This window comes from Podarcis pityusensis (genome assembly GCF_964106645.2).
Source record: "Podarcis pityusensis genome assembly, chromosome: 9".
Classification (NCBI taxonomy): Eukaryota; Metazoa; Chordata; class Lepidosauria; order Squamata; family Lacertidae; genus Podarcis; species Podarcis pityusensis.
In genome coordinates this window covers 41,747,013-41,772,703 of record NC_138034.1, presented here as the reverse complement: position 1 = coordinate 41,772,703, position 25,691 = coordinate 41,747,013, and the positions used below count along the sequence as shown (strand labels likewise).

The window sequence follows — 25,691 nt, the reverse complement described above, 5'->3', positions numbered from 1 at the left end:
AATCTCTTGCAGCATAAAATACAGTACAATGACTTGTAATGACACACATATCTTATTACCTGCTGGTAATAAGCTATCAACAAGGATGACAGTTTAATTATATAGTACATCTCCTGCTGGCAAATGACTAGCTCCCAAATATTTCTGCTGCTCTTCACCATTTTTTTAAAGAAAACGTGACTCAAAACTCTGGGTGCCTTAAATTGAATTTTTACTTAATATGTTGATGATGGGTAACACTAGTTTCAAACCACTTCACTGGTGTTTTTATTTATTCAAAATATTTATATACTGCATTTTATTAAAACATCTCAAGGCAGTTTACACACACACACACACACACACACACACAACACACAGTCTAGCAATGTTAATAGCCAGTACAGAATTTAATTTAAAATGTTATGACAACTGGTTAGCATGATCTTAGTTGTATAAGCACCAGCAGGTGGTGTTGTGTTAGGGAGGTTAGAGGTGGAAGTTAGAATTCTTTTACCTCTCCCAACATAGTTTCTTGGCTGTTATTCCTATGTGGTGTCAGAGTAGAGATGATCCATAGTGTTCTGACAGTCTCACAAAACAGAAAGTAGGGCACAGGTTTCCATTCAAGGCATTCTAGGAATTCCCAGTTCCTGCAGTCAGTATTTATTATTGTTGTTACATTAACAGACAGAGGAGAGCCCTGGAATTGAGAGAGCCTGCAGGAAGAAAGCACAACTTCTGCAGAAAAGAAGAGTTGTGTGAAAAAAGATGGGAGAGGCCTGCAACTGAGAGAGCCTATAAGAATCTGCAAGGGTGAGTCTAGTCTGTCCCTATCCTCTTTGATTGTAGACATTGCCACCCTATCCCCAATCTGCTTCCAAGTTCTGCCCACAGCAGAATTTGATTTCCACCACCCTGAAACCTAGCCACTTAGGATAAGCAGATCCCAAAGGTCTCCCCAGCCATCTGGCCTTGACCAGCAGGTACAGGAAAACTAAGTATAGATGGGTGGGGTATCAATAATAATAAATTATTATTATTTATTATTATTATTACCATGGCCTCATCAGTAGAGAATCCTCTCAAGGAAACTCACTGAAGTTGAGAGGAAATAGTTTAAAACAGTTAAAGAAGAGTTAGATGACCACTTACCACTTTACTGCAATACAGGTGACTCACTGTTTGCATGGGGGTTGTGTTCCTGCCCACTCCTCCCGCATGTCCGCAGAGTATGGCTTTCGGGCCGCTTCTAGGTCCATGACAATGAACACGTCTGTCATTGTCTGTAAAATCTGTTCCTGCAAGCAAGCAAGCAAGAGGAGAGTCAGTTTCTCACTTCATCACTTCCCTTGTATGCCTACATCCAGCACTGTGGATACGGGGAGATGAGTAAGGCACTAATTCAAGACAGATTCAACATTTAGCATAATAAATCCGTATGGCCATATGATGGCAACATGCTGTTTTCTACTTTTCTGCTCATGGTGGAGGTGATGGAATGTCTGGGAGAGGTTTTTTTTTGGGGGGGGGCATTCTAGCTTCGTAACTGCTTTTTAACTTGGTCAGTACAATTTTTAGGGAAGTAAAAAGGACAAAGTCACAAGATATGGGAGTTGGGTGCTAGCAGCCTCTTGGTAGCTTTTTCTGACCATTGCAGTGTAGTGTTTATGGGTGATTAGTAAGGAGCATTAAGAAGTAACAGAAAGGTTGAAAGTTTACGCTCTGCCCCATTTGAGCTGGGTTAAAATATTTCTGGGGAGACAAAAATTATGCTTTGCTTGCTTCTAGCTAATATCTGAGGCCAAAGTTAAAGTCTGACGTATGTAGAGAAATGAAATATCTTGCTAATGCCTGGTGTATGAGACAAAATGAAATGTCTTTTGTTTTCTTCTTCTCATGTTCCTATCACAGTCAAGGTATTAATAACCACCTGTTTTCTTGTAAGTAGAAAATATAAATATAAACAAAATATGACAACCATAGAATATTAACTGGCAGATGTTTTAAAGAAGAATTACCTTTATTTTATTGATAAGCTTAGATTTAATTTGCTTTCTTTTAAATTGGGGACTACTACTAGTGATTAATGATCCTTAAGCGAAAAGAACCAGAAAGATAAATCAGTTCCTTGTGTAGGAGCTTTAATCTATTGGACATTGGCAGAGTAAGAAATGTTCCGTTGCTGGCAAAGCAAAATGCCCTATTATGATTTATGCACCTGTTATGGCTTGTGGCTTTTTTTGCCTTGGGAACCTTGTGAGTTTGGTAACAGCTCTATTTGAAATTGTACACTGAGCAAAATCAGAGAATTGGGATAGCTTAATTTTCTTTAGAAACTTTTTTTTAAATAAAAAAGTAAAAGCACATTGCTGTATTTTAAATAATAAATTAATATGATAAGCAAATTTGCTGAGGAAGATTCGAGCACACATCAAGCATACACATGCATTAGAATGTGTGGTTAAAATGTCCAAAGCCCTTAAGATTTAATTGGGTCCTGGGACAGTTCTACTCATGTATCCTGTTTCAAAATGTATTTATTTGAAAGTAAGTCTAATTACTGGTAATTTAGTAGAGCTTGCTTCTCAGTAAGCATCCTGAAGACTTTTATCTATATATGAGATCCTTAAGAATTTGAAAAATGAGATAATGTCTTTGGTAGGCATTTTACGTAGTTTGTGTAGAACAAAATGCAAGTGTAAATAGAGCAATATGAAACGAGCAAACAAAAACACTGGTTCTTCTTCAATAATAAAGAACAGTAAACATTAAAAAGCTTGAACAGAGAATACCCTGCAATTGCAGAGATCTTCAGATTTGCTGCAATGTGATCTGTCACTTTGCTTATGGCACACTGTGAACTTATTTCATTGTAGAATCTTCAATGGTGTCACATAATTTTTGGTATGAGCACTGGGATCCAATTTATAGCCTGGCAAGAGAACAATAACAACAGCAAAATTCTAGATGTCTAGAAAACTTCAAATTCATTGATTTCCTAGTTAAAATGATTTGAGAGGCTACCTGTGATTTTAAATGACTGTTCAGATTTCCCCTCCATTTCTGTTTCCTTTCCTGTTGTGTCAGATGTCTTCTTATATTTTTTGCAGCTTTTAACATTCTTTTTAGAAGGCAAATAGACACTGTCCGTATTTATTTCTGTTCCATGCTTGCTTACTTTTAAGGCACTTTATAAACAAAAATGCAACCTCTTTTTTAGTTAAAAATGTCCCCAGATCAGACTTCCTGTTTCCTGCTGAGGGAAATGGCTGCCACCCATGAGACTGGACCCCCAGTAGTGCCAGAAATCCAGGGTTAATATGAGTGTAATTAGCTCTGTCAACCCCCTGAGGGTAGGGGAGCTTAGCCACCCACAGATCGTCCATTATCAGCCTCTCGTAACAAGATGGAGGGGCTAGGATGCTGGGCGTTGCATGGCACAAACTGGGACCTCTCTGGGGTCAATCTCTCGAGCGGGGAATACCTGATTTCTAAAAATTAAAAAGATTTGGACAAAAATCTTTCTGGACAGAAAGAGATAAAAGGAAAATCTGCTAAACTACACAGTCACTGGAGGTCAAGCTTTGGACTTCAAAAAGACTCCCATCTTGGTGTTTTGATTAATGTGGTGAGCGGCTACTGTATTTTTGTAATTGTTATATCTTCTCCCTTTGTGGCATCTTTCCAATATTTTTTTTTTCAGGAAACAATTGCAGGGGGGTCGTGGGAGTTGTTTTACTGCTTTTTCTCCATGACCCTGGAACCCTGGAACACTTGGGATACTGGGACACTGGGACACTCCCTCCTCCTAACGTAATTTCTCTCAGTCACAGACCACACGTTGCTTCCAACGTCTCATGCACTCAAAACATTCACTGGAGTGTCCCCACACGCACATTCAGAAACCCATGCACCTCCCTCAATCCCCTTTTTACCAAAACCAACCACAACCGGCAGCGCTTAGACTTCGACCGGGGCCCAAGAGCACCTTTTACTGCTTTTTCTGGGCGAAACCAAAACCAGTGGCACTTCTTCTACCCTGCTGGCGGAGCTGATCAAACTCTCTTTGCTCCCACCTAACCCTGTGGAGCTTGCTCCCACCTATACCCTGTGGAGCCTACCTTGTTCCTCGAGGTACCTTCTTTCGGCCGTTGCTTTTTCTCCGGTCCTTGCAGTGTGTCCACTCAGGAATGGGTGGCAATTCCTCCCACGAACTTGGCAGGATGTGCGCTGGAACTGCTGACACGAACCGAGCTGTTCACCGCAGGGAAGCCTTGAACCCACATCCCTCATCCTCAGGGAATGTTGTTTTTTCCCAGCCAACGCACCAAGAAATGTAGCCTTATGAGGCTTTGCCCTCGGGTGGGAAAAATATTGCGCCCGGGAAAGGGAAGTGGGAGTCAACAGACACTCAAGGAATAGTTTCTGAGAAAAGGCTTTTATTTCTACCATCCATGAACTGGTAGAAGGAGCAAGTGTGATAAGTCACAAAAAGCATGCACGAGTTCACAATCATGTGCACAAGCATATATACCCCTTTCCAGTTCCCTCCCCCTTTCTCCTCCCTCAGGAGTTCCTCTGAGCATGAACAGAAAGCTGTCTTGGGACTATTGTGGACTCTTGGCACCCTTCCCAGGAAAGGGGGCGGGGGTGAGAAGCCAAGGGGTTTTCAGCATGTTCAGATATGTTTCAATCTCTTGTTCTGGCATGGTTCCCGGACAGAAAGTAAGTTGCAATGTGGTTCTTTAGCAAGGCCAGAAGACATGAGAAAGGCCTGAGAAACAATGGACTGTTCTCTACCTTTGTTACAGCAGAGCGGAATGTTTCTGATGCTTAGCTGCTGAGAAAATGATTTTGAAAAGTTTTGAGAAGCTTTGAGCCTGCTTTGGTGTGTGTGTGGGGGGTGACTTCAGGCCTAGGTGAGGTCACCTGTCCTCACCTTCCTTCAATATCAGCTATTTCATGATTTGGCGAACCTCACCAAGAAAGAATTAATTACCTAAAGGAAACCTAGGAGGGGCAAAATTAATTGGATGTATGGCACCACGGTCCTCGGCGGAGAGTCCTAATTAAAATTGGCAGAATAAGATCAGATATGAAAATGGCTTGGGCTGAGCAGGAAAGATGGCGCTGGTAGCAGCTGTGACGCAGCAAGAAAAAGGAAAACAAGGAACCTCCTTTATCTGAGGGAGGCCGAAGCTACTTTATCATTTGAACTACAAAAGGGATGTACTTTACAAAAAATGCATGTGCTCACATGGAATATTTTTATATATGTTTGAAAAGAGAGTGACAGTGAATTCTGGATTCCTACTAGCTCTCCAGGGCCCTGGAGAGCGAGCGTGGTTATTTTTTGGAGAAACTGGGAACAATCTTTATATAATTTATTGACTGTCAAGTACACCCCATGGTATAGAACTTGAAACATCAGCTTGTTATGAGAGATCAAAGTCAACATGGCGTCATTAATTTCAACCTTGTATGGAAGCCCAGAGCAATAAATGGTAGAGAAAGGTGGGGCTACTGAAAGAGGACTGTGTTTCCAAATAATAAGACTGAGAACAATATGGAATAAAAATTTGCCTCCTACGTGATTATAGAAATATGGAATCGTCAAACAAAACAAGATGGAGAGTCGTATACCAGAGACTGATTGACTGAGAGATGCGGGAAGAAAGCTGAAAAGAAATGAAGGACAGTAGCTCTTGGAATTCAGAACACGGGAAGTCACCCTTTGAAATTATTTAATTCAGACTTTATAATTGGCTGTATTGGTGTTTTTCTATGTGGCAAGATTTGGTTTGATTTGTTATGAATAAAAATTATTTACAAAAAAAGTCATATGCTTTAATTAGTGAATTAAGAAAGCTTTCCGCTCAATATCATGAATAAGTCGAACCTTTTCACAATATGAAATGAATATGAGATACTTCCCCCCTCAGCAATACTTATAATACAGGAAGTGAACCTCTATGGACCACTGCAATACCTCCCCACTAGTCCTTGACTGATGTTGCACCGAGTGGACAGAGCTGAGTCAAATCTGGCCATGTCAGGTTGGCCCATTTGTTCATGATCAAATAATGAATCACCCTGGTTCTATCAAGAACCGACATGGAATTCAGCAGCAGAACCAGCAGATTGTTGGGGGCAGTGGTAGAGCACTGATAAGTACCACAAATAAGAGGGAACTCAGTGGGTGATATTAGGCACAAGCACCTATCACCACTCCTTCATAATCTCCCTCTGCTATGCCTGCTCCTCCTCTTAATCACTGAGATAGGCCATCCTACAACATTCATCCAATCTCTGTCTCCTGAGGCACATCTTGTACATAGAACACCCTGCTAAAACAGTTCATACACAGAATTTATCATGCCTCTAGGTCACACAGGCATCAACACATGACAGCCAGATCTCACAGGACCTGCCATAAATACACCTATCATCCATCTGAGCAAATTATATGGTATACAGTGTTCCACCTTATCTCTCACCTGGGGCATATAACCATCTCTTCTCTACACCTGCCTCAAACCCAGAGGCAGGAGTGCCAACTTGGCCCCATGACCATGGGTGCTCGGGGCCATGGGTGCCATGCAGTGTTCATGGCCCTGGCACCAAAATTTGTGGGTGCCCGACTCCTTCATAGGGAATTTTGTGCTTGGGCACCCAGGGTCCCAGGAAGTTGGCACCTATGCCCAGAGGATATAAACTCCCAAAGACACCTCAGTCTCTCACAGTACAGAACCCAAAAGCACAAAGCCTATGTATTTCATGCATTCTCTCATCCCAATTTGTGCTATATTCAGTAAACAAATATCAAATATTCATTGTTCATTTTTCTGTTCATCTCATTGTTCATCTTGCTGAAGATAAAATTAAATGCCTGAAAAGGTCACCAAATACTGCATCTTACATGACAGATAAATTATTTCTACCTATTAGCAGTTAATGTATTTTGTTTTGGATACTTGCATGACTAAATCACCAAGTACAATTGACATCAATGACTTTTAGCAGCATACTGACAGTTGCTGAAACTGTCTTATTCTTTTATTTCCATTTTGAGCATGATTGACATTATGAGAAGTGGCACATAATCTTGCCGCTTTAAAATGATTGTTGCCAGCATCTATTTTTAATTAAAGCATGTCACCAGAATGGAACATAGATTTATGGCTGCGCAGGGCTGATCACACATGCATACTCATCACCCAAGTGTCCCCCCCCTTCACATCTTCATTTTTTCACATTTGTTCTTATAACACCCCATATAAACCTGCACAAATTCTTTGCTCATTCCGAAAGGGTGAGGAGGACTCAGACGGGAGAAGTGTTACAACTTGCTGAACATTTGCTCACCAACAAAGGGAAATGACTTGCAAATGCCTGAGGTTTTATGGCTGTCCTTAGAAAACGATGCATAATTTATGTGCCACATAAATATTGTAATTCCTTCATTTAAATGTCCTAATAACTTAAAGCACTGCATAATGAGGGCAAAACCTACCGTTTAGTATCAAACTGTACTTTTAAGTAGCATGGATATCCATACCTTCAAATATTCCTTTCTAGAATACACCCCTTCTTTCCTAGGATAGTTGGTTTTCACAACACGATAAGCCAAAACTATGAGACCATGCAAATATGCAGGCTCCCAGAAAGAAGCTTGCTACCTCTTTCCTTTTCCTAGGCCTTTTGATTTCTCCTGAGCTGAGCTAAGGTTTGGCTTTGCATGTTATCTGAACCTGGGCTTGTGTTTTAATTGAAACTGAATCCTATAAATACTGTAGTGTTATGTGTTCCAAGTTCTCAAGTCCAGGAGGTGGGAAGATGGCTTGTTCTGGACAGGGTTGCACTCCCTTGGAAGGTAGCAGGTTTGCAGGTTTAGGATACTCCTGGATCCAACATTGTCACTTGAGGCCTAGGTGGCCTTGCTGCCTAGGAGTGCCTATTTCCGGTTACAATTGGTTTGCCAGTTGTGGCCATTTTGGGGCAGTGATGACTTGATTATAGTACTCTACGCTCTTGGAACGTCCAGATTGGATTACTGAAATGTGCTCTGTGTGATGCTGCCCTTGAAGACAACTTGGAAATTTCAACTGGTTCAAAATGCAGTGGCTGAGACTGCCTTTGGAACTCACATGACTCATTTCAAAAACAGCTGCATTGGCTGCCAGATCTGGCAGCCAATGCAGCTGTTTTTGAAATGGGTCTTCTTCTTCTTCTTTGAAAAAGATCCATTTCTGAAACAGCTGCATTGGCTTCTTTGAAGACAATATCAATTCATGACTGCCAATGCTTCTCTTCATCCTAAATGCCTCTTTCTCATGTGTATTGTTATGCACACCCCAAAACTCAAATGATGAGGTTTCGAGGATGCAGTACATACTCAGGTTTTGTTTCCTTTGAATGAGCTCACTTTGTAAAATGTATGTTTATTTACAAATATACAGCTAGAGCATAATATGGAGGTACACCATGAAACTACTACAATGATTAGTCCAAAATCCTTTGTTCTTCTATAAAATCAGGAGGGCGTCATGTTGGCTATCTATTGGTTTACGGAGCGGCAAGAACCTTATGAGTCTTTCGGAGGCTAACTCAGTGCTCCATGTGTCTTCCTTATCCCTGTCTAAAACTGCAGCTTCTTCATAACCAGATTGATGGAATAATCTCCCACAGGGCAGAGGAAGGTAGGAGAAAAAAGACATGTCCTTGTCCAATAGTCTTGCCGTTTCCTCATTATTCAAGGAAATATGGTCTTACTACACTTGGTGCTTCTGGCAAACTATAACCTCATTTTACTTAACTAAACAAACGAAGAGTGTGCCTGGACAAAACTTGCCTTACAGGTTTCAGGCTCATCAACCCTCTTTCTTGGAACCAAGAACTACACAGTTGAAAGCTACCCTAAGCAGTGTTAGAAACTGAGATATGAAAGATAGGAGCTAAATGGCACCTTAAACCTATGTTATGGGCACAACAATGGAATGTTTAGGCATGGGGGTTTTTTATAACAAGAATACAAAGCTGAAAAATGAATGAGCGGCAGCTAAAATATTATGTTCATTTTTCACATGGTCTAGTCCTTCTCCTGCCCACCTCCCTAATATTCTTAAGGGGTCTCTTCTCCAGCCTTCAGAGAGTAGGTCTTTTTCTGCCTCCCCACTTCCACCTTCCTTTGCTTTCCCTCTGCAGTTTTAATCTAAAATCTTAGGTGCAGTACTGTGCCCAGAGCTTAGAAACTGCTTGTGTTAATGAAATTCCCCGTCGCAAAATGCACCTAGAACAATGTGAGTTTCAAACACTAACCCTTAAAGATAATCCAACCTAACATCCAAATCCAAAATCTAGTTATTTGTTGTAGTTGCTGGTCTGCATTGGTTGCTTATAGTTTTAGAATCTTGGTTGTTCTTGTTTTGGTTTTACAGCACTCTGCCCTGTGATTCCTTGTTGATGAAGGGCAGGTTAAAAATTACTTTGAATTAACTAACGGTATGTTGGGTCCTTGCATTTATTTATAGAAGGCACCCCTAATTCTTCTCATCCTTTTTTGCCAGGCTAACTGAACTCCCTCTTGTCACATTTTTTAAAATAAAAAAACCATTCTTCTAAAACATTCATGATTTATAGTAATTAAACGTATTCAGGGTGCACCAAAATGAATGAGGTATTTCCTTTTTTGGCTGGAGTAACTATTCTCTACTAATTCTGAATGTGCTGTTTGTTCCAACATTTTTTTCAAATAGTCCCCACAAAATCTTGTATCTGATTGGTATATTTATATGTTTAATTAACTGAAAGATTTCTAGGCCTCATTTCAAACAAAAGGTTTCACAGAACTCAGCTACATTAGTAAAGAAATAACGATTTGAATGTGCAGACAACAGACAACACCAGATGGCGCCAGAGAGCTAGAAATTTTTATATGCAATTTTCCATAGGGTTTTTTTTTCTCCTTTTGTTATAATGATCCAATTTCTGATTTATTTATAGTGGGTTTTCCTTTGTGTAGATCCACCCTCCATGTATCACACGAACAATATATACCAACAAAGAAGCTATAATACAGTTTTAAACCAAATAAAAGCAAACACTTCATTACCACTAGTAGGCAGCACCTACTAAGAGTATTCTGACATAATATGGCCATACCAAAAAGCAAAACACACCCACAGACAGGCCATTAAAGGCAACAGTAAAAAAAGTAGGCCTTTAAAACCCATGTAAATATTTTGTGGGATGGAGCGTGCTGAACTCCTCAAGGAATTGAGACCCATAACCGTGGGGCTACTGCCAAGAAATAGTGTGAATCTTCAGTCTGCTAGACAAAAAAAAGACCCATTGATTATTTCAAACTAAGATCTTATTCACCTACCTTCCATTTCTAGCTTCAGTTAATCATTGCTGCTCTGTTCTCCTTCTGCCAGTGTGGTATTGGGCTTAACTATTTGTTTTCGCTTTCTTCTTTTTCTTTGCATTTATCTAAATCTAACCTCATTTGTCCCCTTCCCCCCCACCTATCCGTTGTCCTTTAATGGTCATGGGTAACTGTGCTGAAAGTTGTTCAGTACTTACTGTTGATGAAGACATAGCCCATGGTGACTCCAAGAGCTCACTAGTTATTTTAGACAGGCAGTAACACGGAGGCACATAATTTCCTAAATAACACAGCAGTGGGAGCTAGAAGCTCAAAGCAGTACAAGGTTTATTGATTTTTTTTAAAGTGTCTTTGGAGGCATATTACAGTAAAGATTGAAAGCTAAAAATCCGAGTCCATGCTGAGCAAGGATGTGAATGGAAAGAGTTGTGCTTTGGTGTAGCCAAGAGAGAGGCTATTACTGACCGTGGTCAGAATAGAAGATGAAAGAAAAGTGATAAAAGAAAGACACTGAAGAAATGCCTAGCAGAGGTAATAAAGGTATTTTCCAGGAAAAAAAGTCTGCTTTCCCTTCCAATTTCTCTTACCTGTTACATTTCCCCATCTCCCAACAAATCTCATAAACCTTGGCAATAAAGACAATGTGTCTGGCTCTCAGGTAGGATGTTCCCCACTCAACTCTTAAGACAAGCAATACTTTAGATTCCGCTTAGTTGTTTGATTCTTCAAATCACTGCAACCTGAAACATGGACGCATGATTTGTCACACAAATATTGGCAAACAAATACAAGTAAACATATTTTCAGCCAAAGAACAAAGGTTGATATATTATTCTCCAGTTCTGCAATTTTCTCCTCCATTGGTAGCCAATCAGCATCAATTAATTGGGCTATATATTGGAAGAATTAGGCTTTCCTCATTTCTTCTTACCATGCCTTGGAGCATAAAGTGCTAACAACTAAAATTACAGTAGTCTAGTCATTTTCTGAGATTCTTGGCCCAGGCATTTTGAACTGCCGTATTTCTAGTTCATCAGCCAGATAAATGAAGTTTGCCACGTGGATGGAATTCAACTTGCAGTAAAAGCATTCAGTCTCTCTCGTCTCAAACGTAACTGAAGTAGGAACAGTATTAATCACAATTTAAACTGACTAGTAAAGGGCCATGTTCAAGCCCCAGATAATACTGTGTTGTAAATGAGGCTAATGGGGGAAATCTGTGCTTAGGGCTGCCAAATTTGCGTTCTGTTTGAAAAAGCTCCAGGTTTGCCTCCAAGACATTGTCTACAAACTGCTTTAGTTCAGCTCTCCAGGCTAGTTCCCCTTCACACATTACATGGTGACAAAACCGGGTTTGCCACATAGAGTTGACAGGGAAAGGTAGCCATCTGCATTGCCTGTATTTGCAAACATTTCTGCTGTATTCACACTTTATATGTGTTCTTCCCTGCTTGGCAGGGGGTTGGACTCGATGGCCCTTGTGGTCTATTCCAACTCTATGAGTCTATGATTCTTCCCTTCCCCTTTTCTTTTCACATCCTATGCTTTCTCACAATTGCAAACTTTAAAAATTCCTTCTTTATTTATGAACCCATCCCACCCTCATACATACTTATCTCAATATAAGTACATATCATTGTATTGAATACTGAATAAAAATAAATTAATTTCTAAAAAGTTAAGGTTTGTTTGGGGAGTGGAGATAATCAATTTTGGATCTGGGATTGCCTTTTAATTTTTAATTTTTGAGCTGTGACCACACATCTAAAAGTACTCGAAGGCTGTATTGCAACAGCAGAGCAAGTTCCAGGCTTTATGGGTTTTCCCAGCAAAAACACCCTCATTAGGCCAACTTAAAATGTGCTTTCTGCAACAGTCTTCTTTCCCTTTCTCTTCACAGTCATCCTCCTTCTTCCCTCTCACTCATCCCTTCTGCCATTACAGCCATTCTACAGTGGAGGAGGCATTGGGCAAGAGAACAGGATTTGTAGAGGACGACCAGAGCACGCCAGGCACTCTTGTCTTCCACTGCCTCCCGCAGTTTGGTCAAACTCATGCTGGTAGCTTCAAGAACACTGTCCAACTATCTCATCCTCTGTCGTCCCCTTCTCTTTGTGCCCTCAATCTTTCCCAACATCAGGGTCTTTTCCAGGGAGTCTTCTCTTCTCATGAGGTGGCCAAAGTATTGGAGCCTCAGCTTCAGGATCTGTCCTTCCAGTGAGCACTCAGGGCTCATTTCCTTCAGAATGGATAGGTTTGATCTTCTTGCAGTCCATGGGACTCTCAAGAGTCTCCTCCAGCACCATAATTCAAAAGCATCAATTCTTCGGCGATCAGCCTTCTTTATGGTCTAGCTCTCACTTGCATACATCACTACTGGGAAAACCATAGCTTTAACTATACGTACCTTTGGCAACTATACGTGCTGGCAAGGTGATGTCTCTGCTTTTTAAGATGCTGTCTAGGTTTGTCATTGCTTTTCCCCCAAGAAGCAGGCGTTTTTTAATTTCATGACTGCTGTCACCATCTGCAGTGATCATGGAGCCCAAGAAAGTAAAATCTCTCACTGCCTACATTGATTCCCCTTCTATTTGCCAGTGATGGGCCCAGTGGCCATGATCTTAGTTTTTTTTTATGTTGAGCTTCAGACCATATTTTGCACTCTCCTCTTTTCTTAAGCTAAGCAAAGACAGGCATCATGTATCAGTAGTTTTTGTTTTTTTTAATTGGCTTGCAGATTGGTGAATTTTCTCCTAAACCATTTAAAATAAACCTGATTGCTTGATAAATATTGGCCTGCAGTATTTTTTTGTCTTAGTTGCATTAGTGCAACTGAGCACATGGCAGAAATATTTTTAGCAAGGCACTTTATTGCTCAGTGTTTTGCCATGTAGACTATATAACTATAGACTGAATTTGTAAATAGTTTGCATTCCCATACACTGTGGCTGATGTTAATTGCTCTGCTATTTGTCTAAATGACTGCTATTGCTATTAACTGCTATGTGTGCTTACTAATTAAAGAGAAACTGTGTGCATATAATTTATGTTGGTTTTGCCTCAATACAGGCTATCCACTTTGTGACTGTTCAAACACACAGTTTTTCTTTACTGGAACTCATGATGAAGGACCTACTTTTTTGGCATACAAAAGCATCTGGAATGATATTCCAGTAACAAATCTGTCAGGGAACTGCCATCGGAGCCAGAGGGAGAGGGAGGGCTCCAGAGGGATTCCGGAGAGCGTCCCGGGAGGGAGAGAAGCAGCACATCTTCTGGGGAAGGAAATCAGCGTAACACCAGTGGAGAAGGGGGGCAGATGGGGGAATCGGCGAGGTGGCTCCAAGACTCCTCGCCGGGAACCAGTGGGGAGAGCACGGGTCCTCCGATGCCCACACCCTCCCTGCGCAGAAGGCTTCCGCGCAGGGAAGCTAGGCGGAGACTAGGCGTCAAAGAGCTTCTTTGCTGGAAGAAGTTCAAGAAACGCCCACTAACGGATTCTGCCAGCGATTGAGACAGTCACGGGCGCTGGCTGTCCAGACAGAAAGGGTTCATTCAGGCAACCAGCCAAGGGTGGCATTGATTTACACACAGGCAACCCCTAGAACCATTACAAAATCAATTGCAAATAAAATGACGTACATATATGTTGACCTCATTGCTTACATTAACCCATAGGATCTTAAAAACAATTTCTGCAATCTCATAGAAGCATTAAAGGCAATTTACAAATGACAACAACAGTTCCTCTTGCATAAGAATGAAGTTATTCCTCAACGTCACTTATTTGGAAATTAGGAATCGATTATGGAGATATGTAGGAAATCCATTATCAAAAACAGGAGGTGGAGTGGTGATTGTGGTACTTTAGAGTCTTCTCTGGTAACATCTGTCATGAGCATTTGAAGGTAACCCCCTGCTTCATTTATATCCCTGAAATAGGCCAACCAATGGGAAGTTGGTATGTATATGTTCAAAATTCAAAGATTGTCAACACATATTGCATTCTATATCAGTTTTTTTCCTACAGACTGATTCTGAGTGACCTGGTGGTTGCAGAGAGAGGGGCGGGGTTAATGTTGTCCCATTGTCATGGACAGACCACTTGTGGGTGAGGCTTAGACAGACAGTGGCAGGTAAAGACCTGCATGTGTGGGGGTCCAGCTAGGATAGCCTGCCCCCACAGAGTGATGGAATCTGAAGGATTCCTGGATGCCCTGAGGGATTTTCCAGTTGGTATAGCGATGATCCTTTTGAGTCCCTGGTCCCACTGTACAACAAAACAACGGAGAGAGCCATTGACATGATTGTTCCCAAGTGCCCTCTCAGTCACTGCAGAACCTGATCTGCTCCTTGGTTGCCTTTGGGTGATGAAGCAGGTTGGAATGCAGGTGATGATGTGGCATTCGCACAGGGCCCCCGGTCGTTCCACGGACTATTGACCCTGCATCACCATGGCTTATCTCTTCCACTGCCACCAACCAGGTTTCCCCAGTAATATCTTCAGACTGGTTCAGTCAGGTTGTAACAAAGATTCCAATTTATTGTGAATGCAAACAAGTTTTAAATACTTTGTAAAACTGTAATCCAATTCACTCTGTCTCCCCCCTGTCTCTAACTCACTCTGACTCCTATGCCTCCCACCCACAAGAAACCAACCAAACTAACTGCCAAAACCCGTGTTGTGCCTTAAACACAGTTAGGCTCCGCCCCTGGGCTTTCTTATTGGTCAGCCTATTAACCTTTTCTCTCTCCCCCCCAGTACGACATCTCCATAACAAGTGGGAAAACACCACAGATGAGTACATGGTAGAGTGCATAATTGCATGTATCAGATGCCAGCTGCAAATAAATGTGTCCAAAAGTGGCTCTCTGGCTGTGCTCTTTAGGCTGGGGAGTAGGCTGGTTGAAGGTTCAGAAATTGGAACAACAGACCCTTCAGACGTGTGCTGTGACAAATTTGCAAAGCACTTTGAGGATAGTTAGTCAATTTGCAGATCTTGGAATTGCAGATCTTAGAGAGGTGTCCACAGCACTGCCTGGTCATTTCAGCTGGGATTAGGAATTAGACAATGCTTGCAGGGGTCTGACTGACTATTTGGTCTTTTGACCTTTGCCCGTCATGACTTGTAACAGCAAGCCAGGAAGGTCTGATTTGGTGGGAACAGGTTCTGAATGTTTCACTGGAGAGGTATATAATCCCCACCATGTTGAAAGCTGCAGTGGCACATTTCCTGCTCAAGAGATTTAGTCCATTGCCAACATTCTGTTCCTGGGCATGATGATTGAGTGGGTGATTGCTGTGCAATGTAAGGGTGTACCTAGATGAAGCTGGTTATCTAGGCCCATTTGAAGATGTTGGTGCTGATAATGGGTGGTTCCTGTGTCCAGGAGTTGAGATGATGTCCTGAGTTGGATGGGCTTGCACTCCACCTGTAGAACCCAGTATGTAGTGTGCAGTTATTCCTGGAACCTACATTGCCACTGGAAGCACTGGTGGTGGGTAATGCTGATTTCCAGCTCTGACTGGATTCACTGGCTATATCTTCCAAGGACCGAGAGCTGAGCAGTGAGATGTGGAGGGGAAGAGTGAATGGCAAGGAGGTTGTATGCAAGTATGCATGCCTTGTGTGGTGTTGTGTGCATTTGTGTGTGAGAGGGAAGTAGCAAGTGGACACACCAACTGGCAGGTGTTTTGGCCCCATCCACCAAGTGTCGCCTGAAAGATTAGCCACGAGGGATGCTTGAGCTGAAAATGTTTTCTCACCCAAGATACAAAACATCTTTGTTGGAGCAATAATGATGAATTAATTGAATATGTGTATCTCCTTCTATTTTATCTCTAGACATGTTTTCAATAAGTGAATCACAGGTTCCTTAATGCACAGCACCGTCATAATTGCCTTTATTCTATTCTCTTGACCAAATGAGTTTCCTAATGATTAAGAGAAATATGTGCAAGGCACATTGTACAACTTATATGTGTACTAATCACTCTTTTTTTTCTGAATTATGTCTTTCAGAAAACACACATGAGAATGTTTGCCTTCAGTAGCAAATGTATGTCATTATGAGCAATTATTTCCAGAGTTCTTTAATTAATGATCCTGCAATTACCATCTTCGTACTTTGGTAATTATAGTTTGAAATAGTAATAATGATATTGTTATTTACTCGTATGCTACCAGAGAGATTTAAAATGCTTAATGTTTCAATATTTCCAGTTGGAACAAGTGAGGCGCAGGGACATTGTGACACTTTCCATACAACTAATCAAACAGCACTCCATCAGCATTTTAGCCTTTATGCGATATTACTTTTCAGAGAAAATAGAATTAAATATTGCCTTTATCATTGGGTGAGTAAGGAAGCAGCCCTGCTGTAGACATTCTGGTGTTTTGTTTAGAAATAAAGCAAACAATGAAAAAGAACAGAATAACATACTCATAAGGTAAAGGGACCCCTGACCATTAGGTCCAGTCGTGACCAACTCTGGGGTTGTGGCGCTCATCTCGCTTTATTGGCCGAGGGAGCCAGTGTACAGCTTCCGAGTCATGTGGCCAGCATGACTAAGCCGCTTCTGGCGAACCAGAGCAGCACAGGAAACGCCATTTACCTTGCCGCCGGAGCGGTACCTATTTACCTACTTGCACTTTGATGTGCTTTCGAACTGCTAGGTTGGCAGGAGCAGGGACCGAGCAACGGGAGCTCACCCCATCACGGGGATTCGAACCGCCGACCTTATGATCGGCAAGTTCTAGTCTCTGTGGTTTAACCCACAGCGCCAGCTCTGTGGTAAAACAGCTGCTTTTTCCATGTAGAATATTCCAGCCTCAGTCCCTGGCATCTCAAGGTAGAGCTGTGAATGTACACTGGAGATCCACTGCCAGTTTTCATAGACCATGCTGTCTTAGATGGACTAACGGTTTGATTTAGTATAAGGCAACCTCATATGTCCTTTCATTGCTGTGGTTATAGGCAGTGCTGTTTTTCTAGAAAAAGAGGTGCCAGAACTCACCATGAACACCTCTTATTGTTAGTCAAAATATACCCAGTAGGGGACCCAAGACCTTCCTAGAATGCCTCCACATTCCAAGTAGGAATTATAGCAATGCTGCAAACATATTGCGGTTTTAGTATTGGAAAATGTGACATCCCAGCAACAAAAGGGGATCTTTAAGAGAATATATGCAAACTAGAATATAACACACACTGACAGGGCAGTTCACAAAAGTGTCCTGTGTCCTTGAAGTACCGGTAGTCTGTATTCCATAGAACAGATAAGTGACCCCAGGCACAAGCAGCATCTGAGTAGTCAGTGCATGTACAGTACAGTACACAAGTTCTGTACCTACTCCTAGCACTTCCTTATTCTCTAAACGTTAAATGTTAGATTATTGTGAAATGCTTAAGAAGAAAATAACTCTTCAAACATCACAGGGGGATTTGATTTCTCTCTCTCTCTCTCTCTCTCTCTCTCTCTCTCTCTCTGTCCTTTCTGCCAGAAGTTCTGAACCTTGTACGGTACTGCGTCAGTTCATTCTGTATTGGTTTCAGAATGAGTCTGTAGTTCACTAGTGAGGTTTAAACACAAGTACTTTACAATCAATCGGTCAACCAGATATTTCCCGTGAATGGTACCTTTTGCTATTTATGTTGCCACGTCACAATAACCCTCTTCAGGTGTTAATATAGCAATCTTATTCAACACAGGAGTGGAGACTCTTGGGAGTCAGGGCATACCAAGTAACCCTGCCCCAAGCTTTTGCATGAACAGTGTGACCAAATGCAGTGTTGAAGCCTTTGCAAGTACAGGTGTAGAGTGAAAGCTTCCAGGTGACTTAGAAGCAGATCATATAGAGTTCTGGTTTGTGTAGAAGTCTTTGTGTGTATTGTTGTGCATGTGAAGACTCCCTCATGTGAAGACTCCCTCCCTGCACTATTTCTTCAGAGGGTTGGGTCTGGGTTACTTAGTGTGTTTCTGCTCCTGTGTTCAATAACAGTAAAGGATTAACACTTTAGGAGGGCTAATGGTGTGCATAGTATATGCCTATTTATCAGATAATTGACTTCAGCATTTATTGTTATGACAGCACCCTTGCTTTCTTTCAACCAAGTTCATGTGTACTACAAAAAGAGATTAAATATGACATATGGAAAGCAGTGATGGACGATTTGAACCTCACCATTGAAGCACTCCCTACTAAGGTAAGCTCACAAAATAGATGTAAAGTAACAGTATTCAAAACAGAAATATAAATTGGGAGTGGTGAACCTGCGGGCCTGAACTGGCCCACTAAGCCACTGCAGGTTAGTCCACCAGCCCCTGGCAAAAATCACACACTCCATCACAATGCTGAGCTGATGACACAGCCCAGTGCTGCAATTGAAAAATCACCCCATTGCCATGCTGGGCTGAGAAAGAGGTGATTTAAATAAGTGTGTGCTGTTTGTGTGACAAATGTTTATTTGTGGATGCTAACACCCTCTCCTGTGGAGGTTAAAGAAATCAAAGCCATGGTCATGAACAGAAGGGAATAAAAAATATTTGCCAGTAGGAAAAAGACCTGAGGACATTTCATTTTGTTTCTTTTCAACATGATTTTTTAAACACATGCATATAAAGGCCATAAGAGAGCAAGACACCACTCTTACTTTTAAACCCAATTTAAATTTCTTCCAAAATGCAAAATTCAAAACACTGTTTTGAAGAATATGAATAATTCTATGAAAACAAGGGTGTGGATTAGATATTAAGTTGAATAAAAAAGACAAGAAATCATTGGGAAACACAAATATTGTAGTAAAATGTATGCAAACAAGGCCACAATGCATTTTACAAAATGTCCATAGTGAACAGTACACAAATGGCTAAACTCAGTATTTTAAATGTTTCTACTTCTGACACAGTCATTAAGTCAGATCTTGCAGTTTAGATTCCTCCCTCACTCTAAATCAAAGAAATGTAATCTACATACTATTGCACTGTGTATAATACTTTCCAAAATAATTGCATAAGCATATAAGGCTGCAATCCTATGGACACTTACCTAAGGGTAAGCTCCACGGAACAAAGTGAAATATATTTCTGAATAAAAAGGCATAGGATTGCATTCATTGTTAATGCTATGGGGTCATGTCAAACACTTTGATAATTAAAGGACTGTAAAAATTAATTGCAATTTGTTATTTCCTCTCTTAACCGCAAGTGTTTGGTTATCAGAAAAAGATTCTTGGCAAATTTTCCAGTAACACATTTCTCAGACAATCCACTTCTGCATGATTGATTCCAACATTTCCCCTTTGTCTTCTTCAATTGTCCTTTCTCTGAAGACATTTGAATCTTTAAAGCTATTTTAATTTTTTTAATGTCTACCATTTGAAATAAAGCACAAAATAACTCTTTTCCTAAAAGCATGATTCAGATATGATTCAGTTAGCACTGCAGGGCAGATATGCTAAAAGGCTGCCCACTTTCAGCTTTCTTCAACACCCGTTTGAGAAATTGCAGATTTACGGTTAATTTTAGTGGCTGCCAAATTGCACCCATCAGATGTTAAGACCTTCCCAAAAAGCTCAGCATTTAGGTTTCCAGTGATTTCTAATTTCACCTTTTGAGCAATGACTTAGATGGGAAGAAATCTTAACAGTTTATCGTCACTCAGTTCTGAAACTGTTGCTTACAAAGCTATTACTTTTGTTTTTCAGATTAATGCCACTTTATATACTGCAGACTTAAAAGATTTTGTGAGTACATTTTGTAATTCAAATTGATCTCATATAAATATGTTGTATACCACCTGCAAAAGACAAGTTCCTCGCCATCTTGGGAGGAAAGGCAGCGTGTAGGGTGCTGCAGGGATCTCTCTTGGGCCCATTGTTGTTCAACATATTTATAGATGACTAGGATGAAGGAATTGAGGGGTTTCTCATCAACTTTGCAGGTGACACCAGACAAGGAGAAGTAGCCAATGCCACTAAGGACAGAATTGGGATTCAAAATGCCCTTAACATCTTGATATAGTATGGCTTTTCTTTATGTTCTTATGAACAGGGGCGAAGAAAGGCTAACCAGCACCTGGGGGGGCAAACCACACGGCAGCACATGCGTGGTGCCACTACGTATGGTGCATGCGCAATGCCATTACGTACGGCGCACAAACATGTGCCATATGTGGTGGCGTTGCGCACGCGCCACCGGGTAATTTGCCGACGGCGCCACTCGAACGCCATACAGACGGCGGTGGGATCCTCCGCTCATGGTGGTGGCGCGATGGCGGCGGCTCGCGGCGCTGCGCCCCAGGGTGGCAGGGCGAGACCCCCTTGGGGTGCCTTCTTGTCATCCCCTTCAGAGATGGCACCTGGGGTGAACCACCCCCTTGCCCGCTTCCTCCGCCACTGCTTATGAGGCAACTTACTGGCCAACATCAATTATCAATGGACAGTTTCACATGAAAACATTATTTCTGATCCTTACTGGAAATGACTGGCAACGGAAGAACTACCCTGAAATTATCTTAGTTTAGTTCTGATTCAGATTTAGCAATCCTAATGGTTTGAGGATTTATTTTTCACTATAATATTCCCCACCTCAAAATTATATTTTCTTAATGTTATTTATATTTTTATCCCATCCTTTCCCTCCAAAGTTCAGAGGGGTCCACAAGCTTCTCTCTATTTCCCCACCTTCCCCATTATATCTGAAGGAAAAACACTGTGGGTGTCATTCAGCTAAGTTTTACTCAGAGTAAACTTGATGAACTTAATCATGTTCGTTCATTTCAGTCAGCCTAGTCTGAGCAAAGCTTTGTTGAATACCACTCTGTGAAGTAGGCTGAGAGAGACTGGGCCAAAGTTGCCTAGATGTGTATCAGGAGCAACGTTTTGCACCTGAATCTCCCTGGTCTTAGTTTGGCCCTCTCAACACTAGTCACACAAAATATATGTGTCTATTGATTTACTGTAAGTGTAGCTTTCTTTCATGGTGGGCTTTTGAAGCAGTAAAACCATACAGGTCTATAGTCAAGCTTTATTCCTTAAATCATTTTTACCCCACTCTTCAACAAAAAAAGGCTCTCAAAGCAGCTCCCAAATCAAGGATACAAGCAATAAAATGGCAAATATATTTTACAAATGACTCTTCTGCATGTGCTTACAGATGTAATGTGTGAGGCAGTTATAATTATTTGTCTGGCAGGAACTTGTGCAATAATAGTTATTGAGGGGTGAGAGGGTCATTTCTCCCCCTCCCCCCATGATCATACTCTGAATCAGGCAGGATGCCCTGAATTCAAGGGAAAGGCCATGTCTGAATGAGACTTGAGAAGTTTCATATTATAAACCCATTGATTTTTCCTACTTTCCAGAATGACTGTAATTTATCGGTGGTGAAATGCTTTCAGCTTGAGATGGAAGTAATTTCGTACGAATATAAATTTGAAAATGATACAATGCTATGGAACAAAGTAGATAAAATAATCCACAATGTTAAATACCTTTTGGAAAATGACAAACAGGTGAGTTTAACCTACGGGCAAAATTGCATGTCTGTTGCACTGTAGCCACATTAAAGGAATTCCTAACAGACTTTTCTCCCTTGCAAAGCAACTCAAGATTTAGATCAGAAAATGGAGAGAAAGGAATGAACTGTGGAATCCTTGCCCTGTAGTTTCCCCCCAATTTATTCCTTTAGGCTTCCAAGTAGGGACAGGCAAATTTGACAATTTTGGTTTCTCGGAGTTTCTCACTTTTCTAGGCATAAGTTCATTTCTCCACATTTCCTCATCAATTTGCATTTAAAAACAGAGCAAATTTCTCCTAATCTGCACATTTTTGTACACACATTACATGAATAAATGCATTTTGTATGCATAACTTGGCTGGAGAACCACATTGCAAAAATTCAAAGGATGGCTGTATTTTGGTTTGTGTTTGGCTTCCAAAAGCTAAAATCAGGTGTGTTTGTTTTTCAATGCAAACTAAATTGAATTCCCCCAACCCCTACTTCCAAGACTATGTTTACAAGGATGTGGTTTTCGGATAGAAATCCATTATTCCATCCAGATCCTCTCAAATCTGTTGTAAGTTATCCTGATAATATTTTGCCATTTCTACGTTCATACCAGCCCAAGGATCCCAGTCTAGAATGTTCCTGTGGACGAGAATTCGCTAGAAACCTTTAGTGTGGAATAGGTGAATTCAAGATATGTAGCGGAAATGTACCCTTTGCAGAAATGTTACAAGGAATTGAAAAGGGGAGCTTGTGAAAGTGAAATCCCTAGTTCTGTTCTGTGTGTGGAGATGCAAGTTGAATAGGGCCTGGCTTTTAGCCTATTTATACCTGTTGAGGATCAGAGCTCAGTCAGCTTCTGCCTCCGTTTCACCCTTCCTCATCAAATGAGAAGGAAGGAAAAGAGGGTGGTTGCAGTTGGAAGTACTCTCCCAGCACCACTCTCAGTGCCCATGCCCTCCAGCATCCCACCTTGGATGGAAAGTACAATTCCTGCTGAGCAGGGAACATTCTCCTTCAGTTGTACATGCAAGACCTGCTGCTGCTGTCTCAACATCTCAAGCAGGAAAAAGGCACTGCTTCCATCAAGAAAGAAGGCCCCACCAGGGCAGGCTTTTCCATTGGTGTGAATAGCACTCCACAATCCTCCAGGAGATCCCTTCTGCCCAGGGAAGTGGGGTGGCCTGGGAAGGGGAGACCCTGCTCAAGCACCTTCGGGGGCGGGGATTTGCATGCATTCACTTCAGATTTGCAGAAATCTCTTAAGGCTACATGCACATGCTATTGGTTTATGTGCAAAGCCCTGCTAACAGAAATTGCAGTCATTCTAGAGAGCAGGAGGCATAGTATGCTGAAATGTGGTCACAAGGATGTTAGTGGCTGACTAGAAATCCCAAACCAAGGACCTGCCACAAGGAAGAAAATTGTCTGTCATGTCTCTCTTGTGTCTTACTTTCCTCTCAATGTTTTTTTAACGAATTGCTTTAACAATGCTAACTTTTTTTAACCTTTCATTTTTACAGGAAACGAAAACATCCAAGTGGCAGCAGTGTGAAACATTTGCAGAAAAAAACTGCACAGATTTTTTAAAGAACTTCAAAACTATGGCACAAATGTGCTACACAGAGTTAAATGCCAAATGAGATTTCACTGTAGCAGGAAGGAATAACTTATTGCCTCCTAGAATTGAAGAACTAGGAAAATAGAACAGGGTCAACGTAGAACAGGTGGTGGTAAGTTAACACCATTACAAACTTGGCAAGAATCCTGCAATTGAATCCTGCAGTATACCTTAAAAAAAGATTACCCATTTACAAAATAGGGCTAACATTGAGCCTCTTCATATTTGGCTTCTATAATGTGGATTCTGGAGTCCTTAACAAGCCATTGTAACTTAAAATTCCTAGGAAGTTTGAAAGGAGCATATGGTGCAGAAGGAGAAGAGAGTGTGAATCACACGAAACAGCCTGTGATGCATTGTTAGCCTATGTGTAGGGAACCTTGGCCCTCCAGATGATGTTGAACTACAACTCCCATCATACTTTGTGATTGGCCATGCTTGCTGGGGCTGACAGGTATTGCAGTGCAGAAACATCTGGAGGGCCAAAGGTTTCCCCATTCTGGGGTAGATGGTATTAGATGGATACATGTTACAGAGCAGAAAAGTAGCCGTATGTAAGGGGGCTGAGTACTTAATACCTCCCATCATATGTTTTGTGTGGCCCCCTGTCTCATTAGTTCTGTGGATTTTTTAATTTATTTTGTGCTGTTTCGTATCAACTTTATGTGAAGGTGATTGCTCTTGAGGTGGACACTCTTATCAAGGGTGAGGGTTATCAAGCAGAAGGAATAACTTTAAAGGAATCAAATGACTTCATAAAGAGCCTCTCCTGCATTTTAAACAACTGGGACATCTGTTTGATAGTTAATAATATCTGAGTTTCACATTTTTATGGTCACACTCGGATTAATAGTTTGAGAAAATATGATATCCTGGTAAATGGGAAGATGAGTGAGAGATTCCAGTCACATTATATTCTCCTCAAATGCAGGAACAACCCTTGTTGAGCTGTGAATGGTCTCTCATTGGCACTTAGCTATCAACATGGTCAATTAAGCAAACTTAGCCACTGTGGAAAGAGTGGTTGTTTGCCCATTAAACAAGAAGCCCGGTTATTCAGAAGTAGGAATGAAGGGCAAAAATGAACTCTTAACAACCTTAGCTCCTCAAAGATCTGCCTGAGGCCAAAGTATTAGATGTTAGCCACCTAACAATCAATTTTTCATTTTTGATAACATAATCAGCTTGCAGACTTGGCAAATTTTCTAAAGAGACGATGGTTATTCAATCTTCTTTCTCCTATATTTAGCCCTTATGAGTGTCCTTGAGTACCATATTTGCTGCATAGCAGAACATACATCAACCTTACAATTAACTAGAAGTCACATTTCTTCCAGCCTTTGAGATTGCTGATGGTGCTATTGCAAATATTCGTAGTTTGCCCAGACTGTTTCATCTTTCCAATTAATAAGAAAAATATCCTTTGTATTATGAATGTAAATATATTTAATAAAGGTGAACCATGTGCCAGGCTACAACCCCACTTACTTTGGAAATTACATTTTTCCACCTTCCCTTTTCTGGTTCTATAATTTTGTTGTGGTCTCCCATCTCATCCTGGCAGTCCAGAGATAATAATGCTCATCCTCTCCTAGCTATAGAACCAGTTTACCAGTTCCTAACTTCTTGGATTGACTGGGTGTCATCACAATGGGGAGAAGACCCAGCCCCAAACCATTCCTTCATTTTTATTTATTGCATTTATTTATTTATTTATTCATTACATTTATATACTATCCATATTACAAAGTCTTCAGGGCCATTTGCAGTGCAGTGGAGATGCAGTAAAATGTGTAAACAATAAATCTAATTATAAGCAGTACAAAACAGCAGTAGAGAAAACATATAAAAGCCAGCAAAAATACAGCAGCATTCACTCCATTTAAAACCACTGTAGACAGCAGCGGCTGTCAAAGTTCAGGCTTGATGACCTGAGTCTGCACTAAGAGACAGCCAAGATGGTCTCTGGACTCTTTGGCAGCCTCAGCTTTTGTAGCTGGAGTTAGTCAGGGCCACATCCTCCCAGGCCAGTGGGAAAAGGCCTTCCAGGACTCACAGCCAAAATATTATGGAACAAATACTAGACCTGAATTTGGAAGCAACAAGTCTTTGGCCATAGTGTGGCCACTGAGGGTGGATCCACACCATACATTCAAAGCACTCTTATATCACTTTAATAGTAATGGAGAATA

General features: G+C 41.2%; 1 protein-coding gene and 1 long non-coding RNA gene across 5 annotated transcripts in view; one reads left to right on the top strand and one right to left on the bottom strand.

Annotated features, from left to right (window-relative positions):
- The window catches only part of LOC308485898, a 38,619-nt gene extending 33,752 nt beyond the window's left edge, over positions 1-4,867 (bottom strand). For both annotated transcript variants that reach the window (XR_013990833.1, XR_013990834.1), the window contains exons 1-2: positions 4,104-4,867; positions 1,135-1,280 (exon numbers count right to left, since the gene is read on the bottom strand). This is a non-coding gene — a long non-coding RNA (uncharacterized lncRNA). The remainder of the gene's footprint in view (positions 1-1,134; positions 1,281-4,103) is intronic.
- The window catches only part of IL15 (interleukin 15), a 74,828-nt gene extending 49,846 nt beyond the window's left edge, over positions 1-24,982 (top strand). For all 3 annotated transcript variants that reach the window (XM_081022112.1, XM_081022111.1, XM_081022110.1), the window contains exons 2-7: positions 670-795; positions 16,393-16,501; positions 18,463-18,577; positions 20,078-20,116; positions 21,736-21,885; positions 23,402-24,982. In XM_081022112.1, the coding sequence (XP_080878238.1) occupies positions 16,428-16,501; positions 18,463-18,577; positions 20,078-20,116; positions 21,736-21,885; positions 23,402-23,521 (498 nt within the window). In that variant the 5' untranslated portion in view covers positions 670-795; positions 16,393-16,427 and the 3' untranslated portion in view covers positions 23,522-24,982. The remainder of the gene's footprint in view (positions 1-669; positions 796-16,392; positions 16,502-18,462; positions 18,578-20,077; positions 20,117-21,735; positions 21,886-23,401) is intronic.
- The last annotated feature ends 709 nt before the right edge of the window (positions 24,983-25,691 follow it).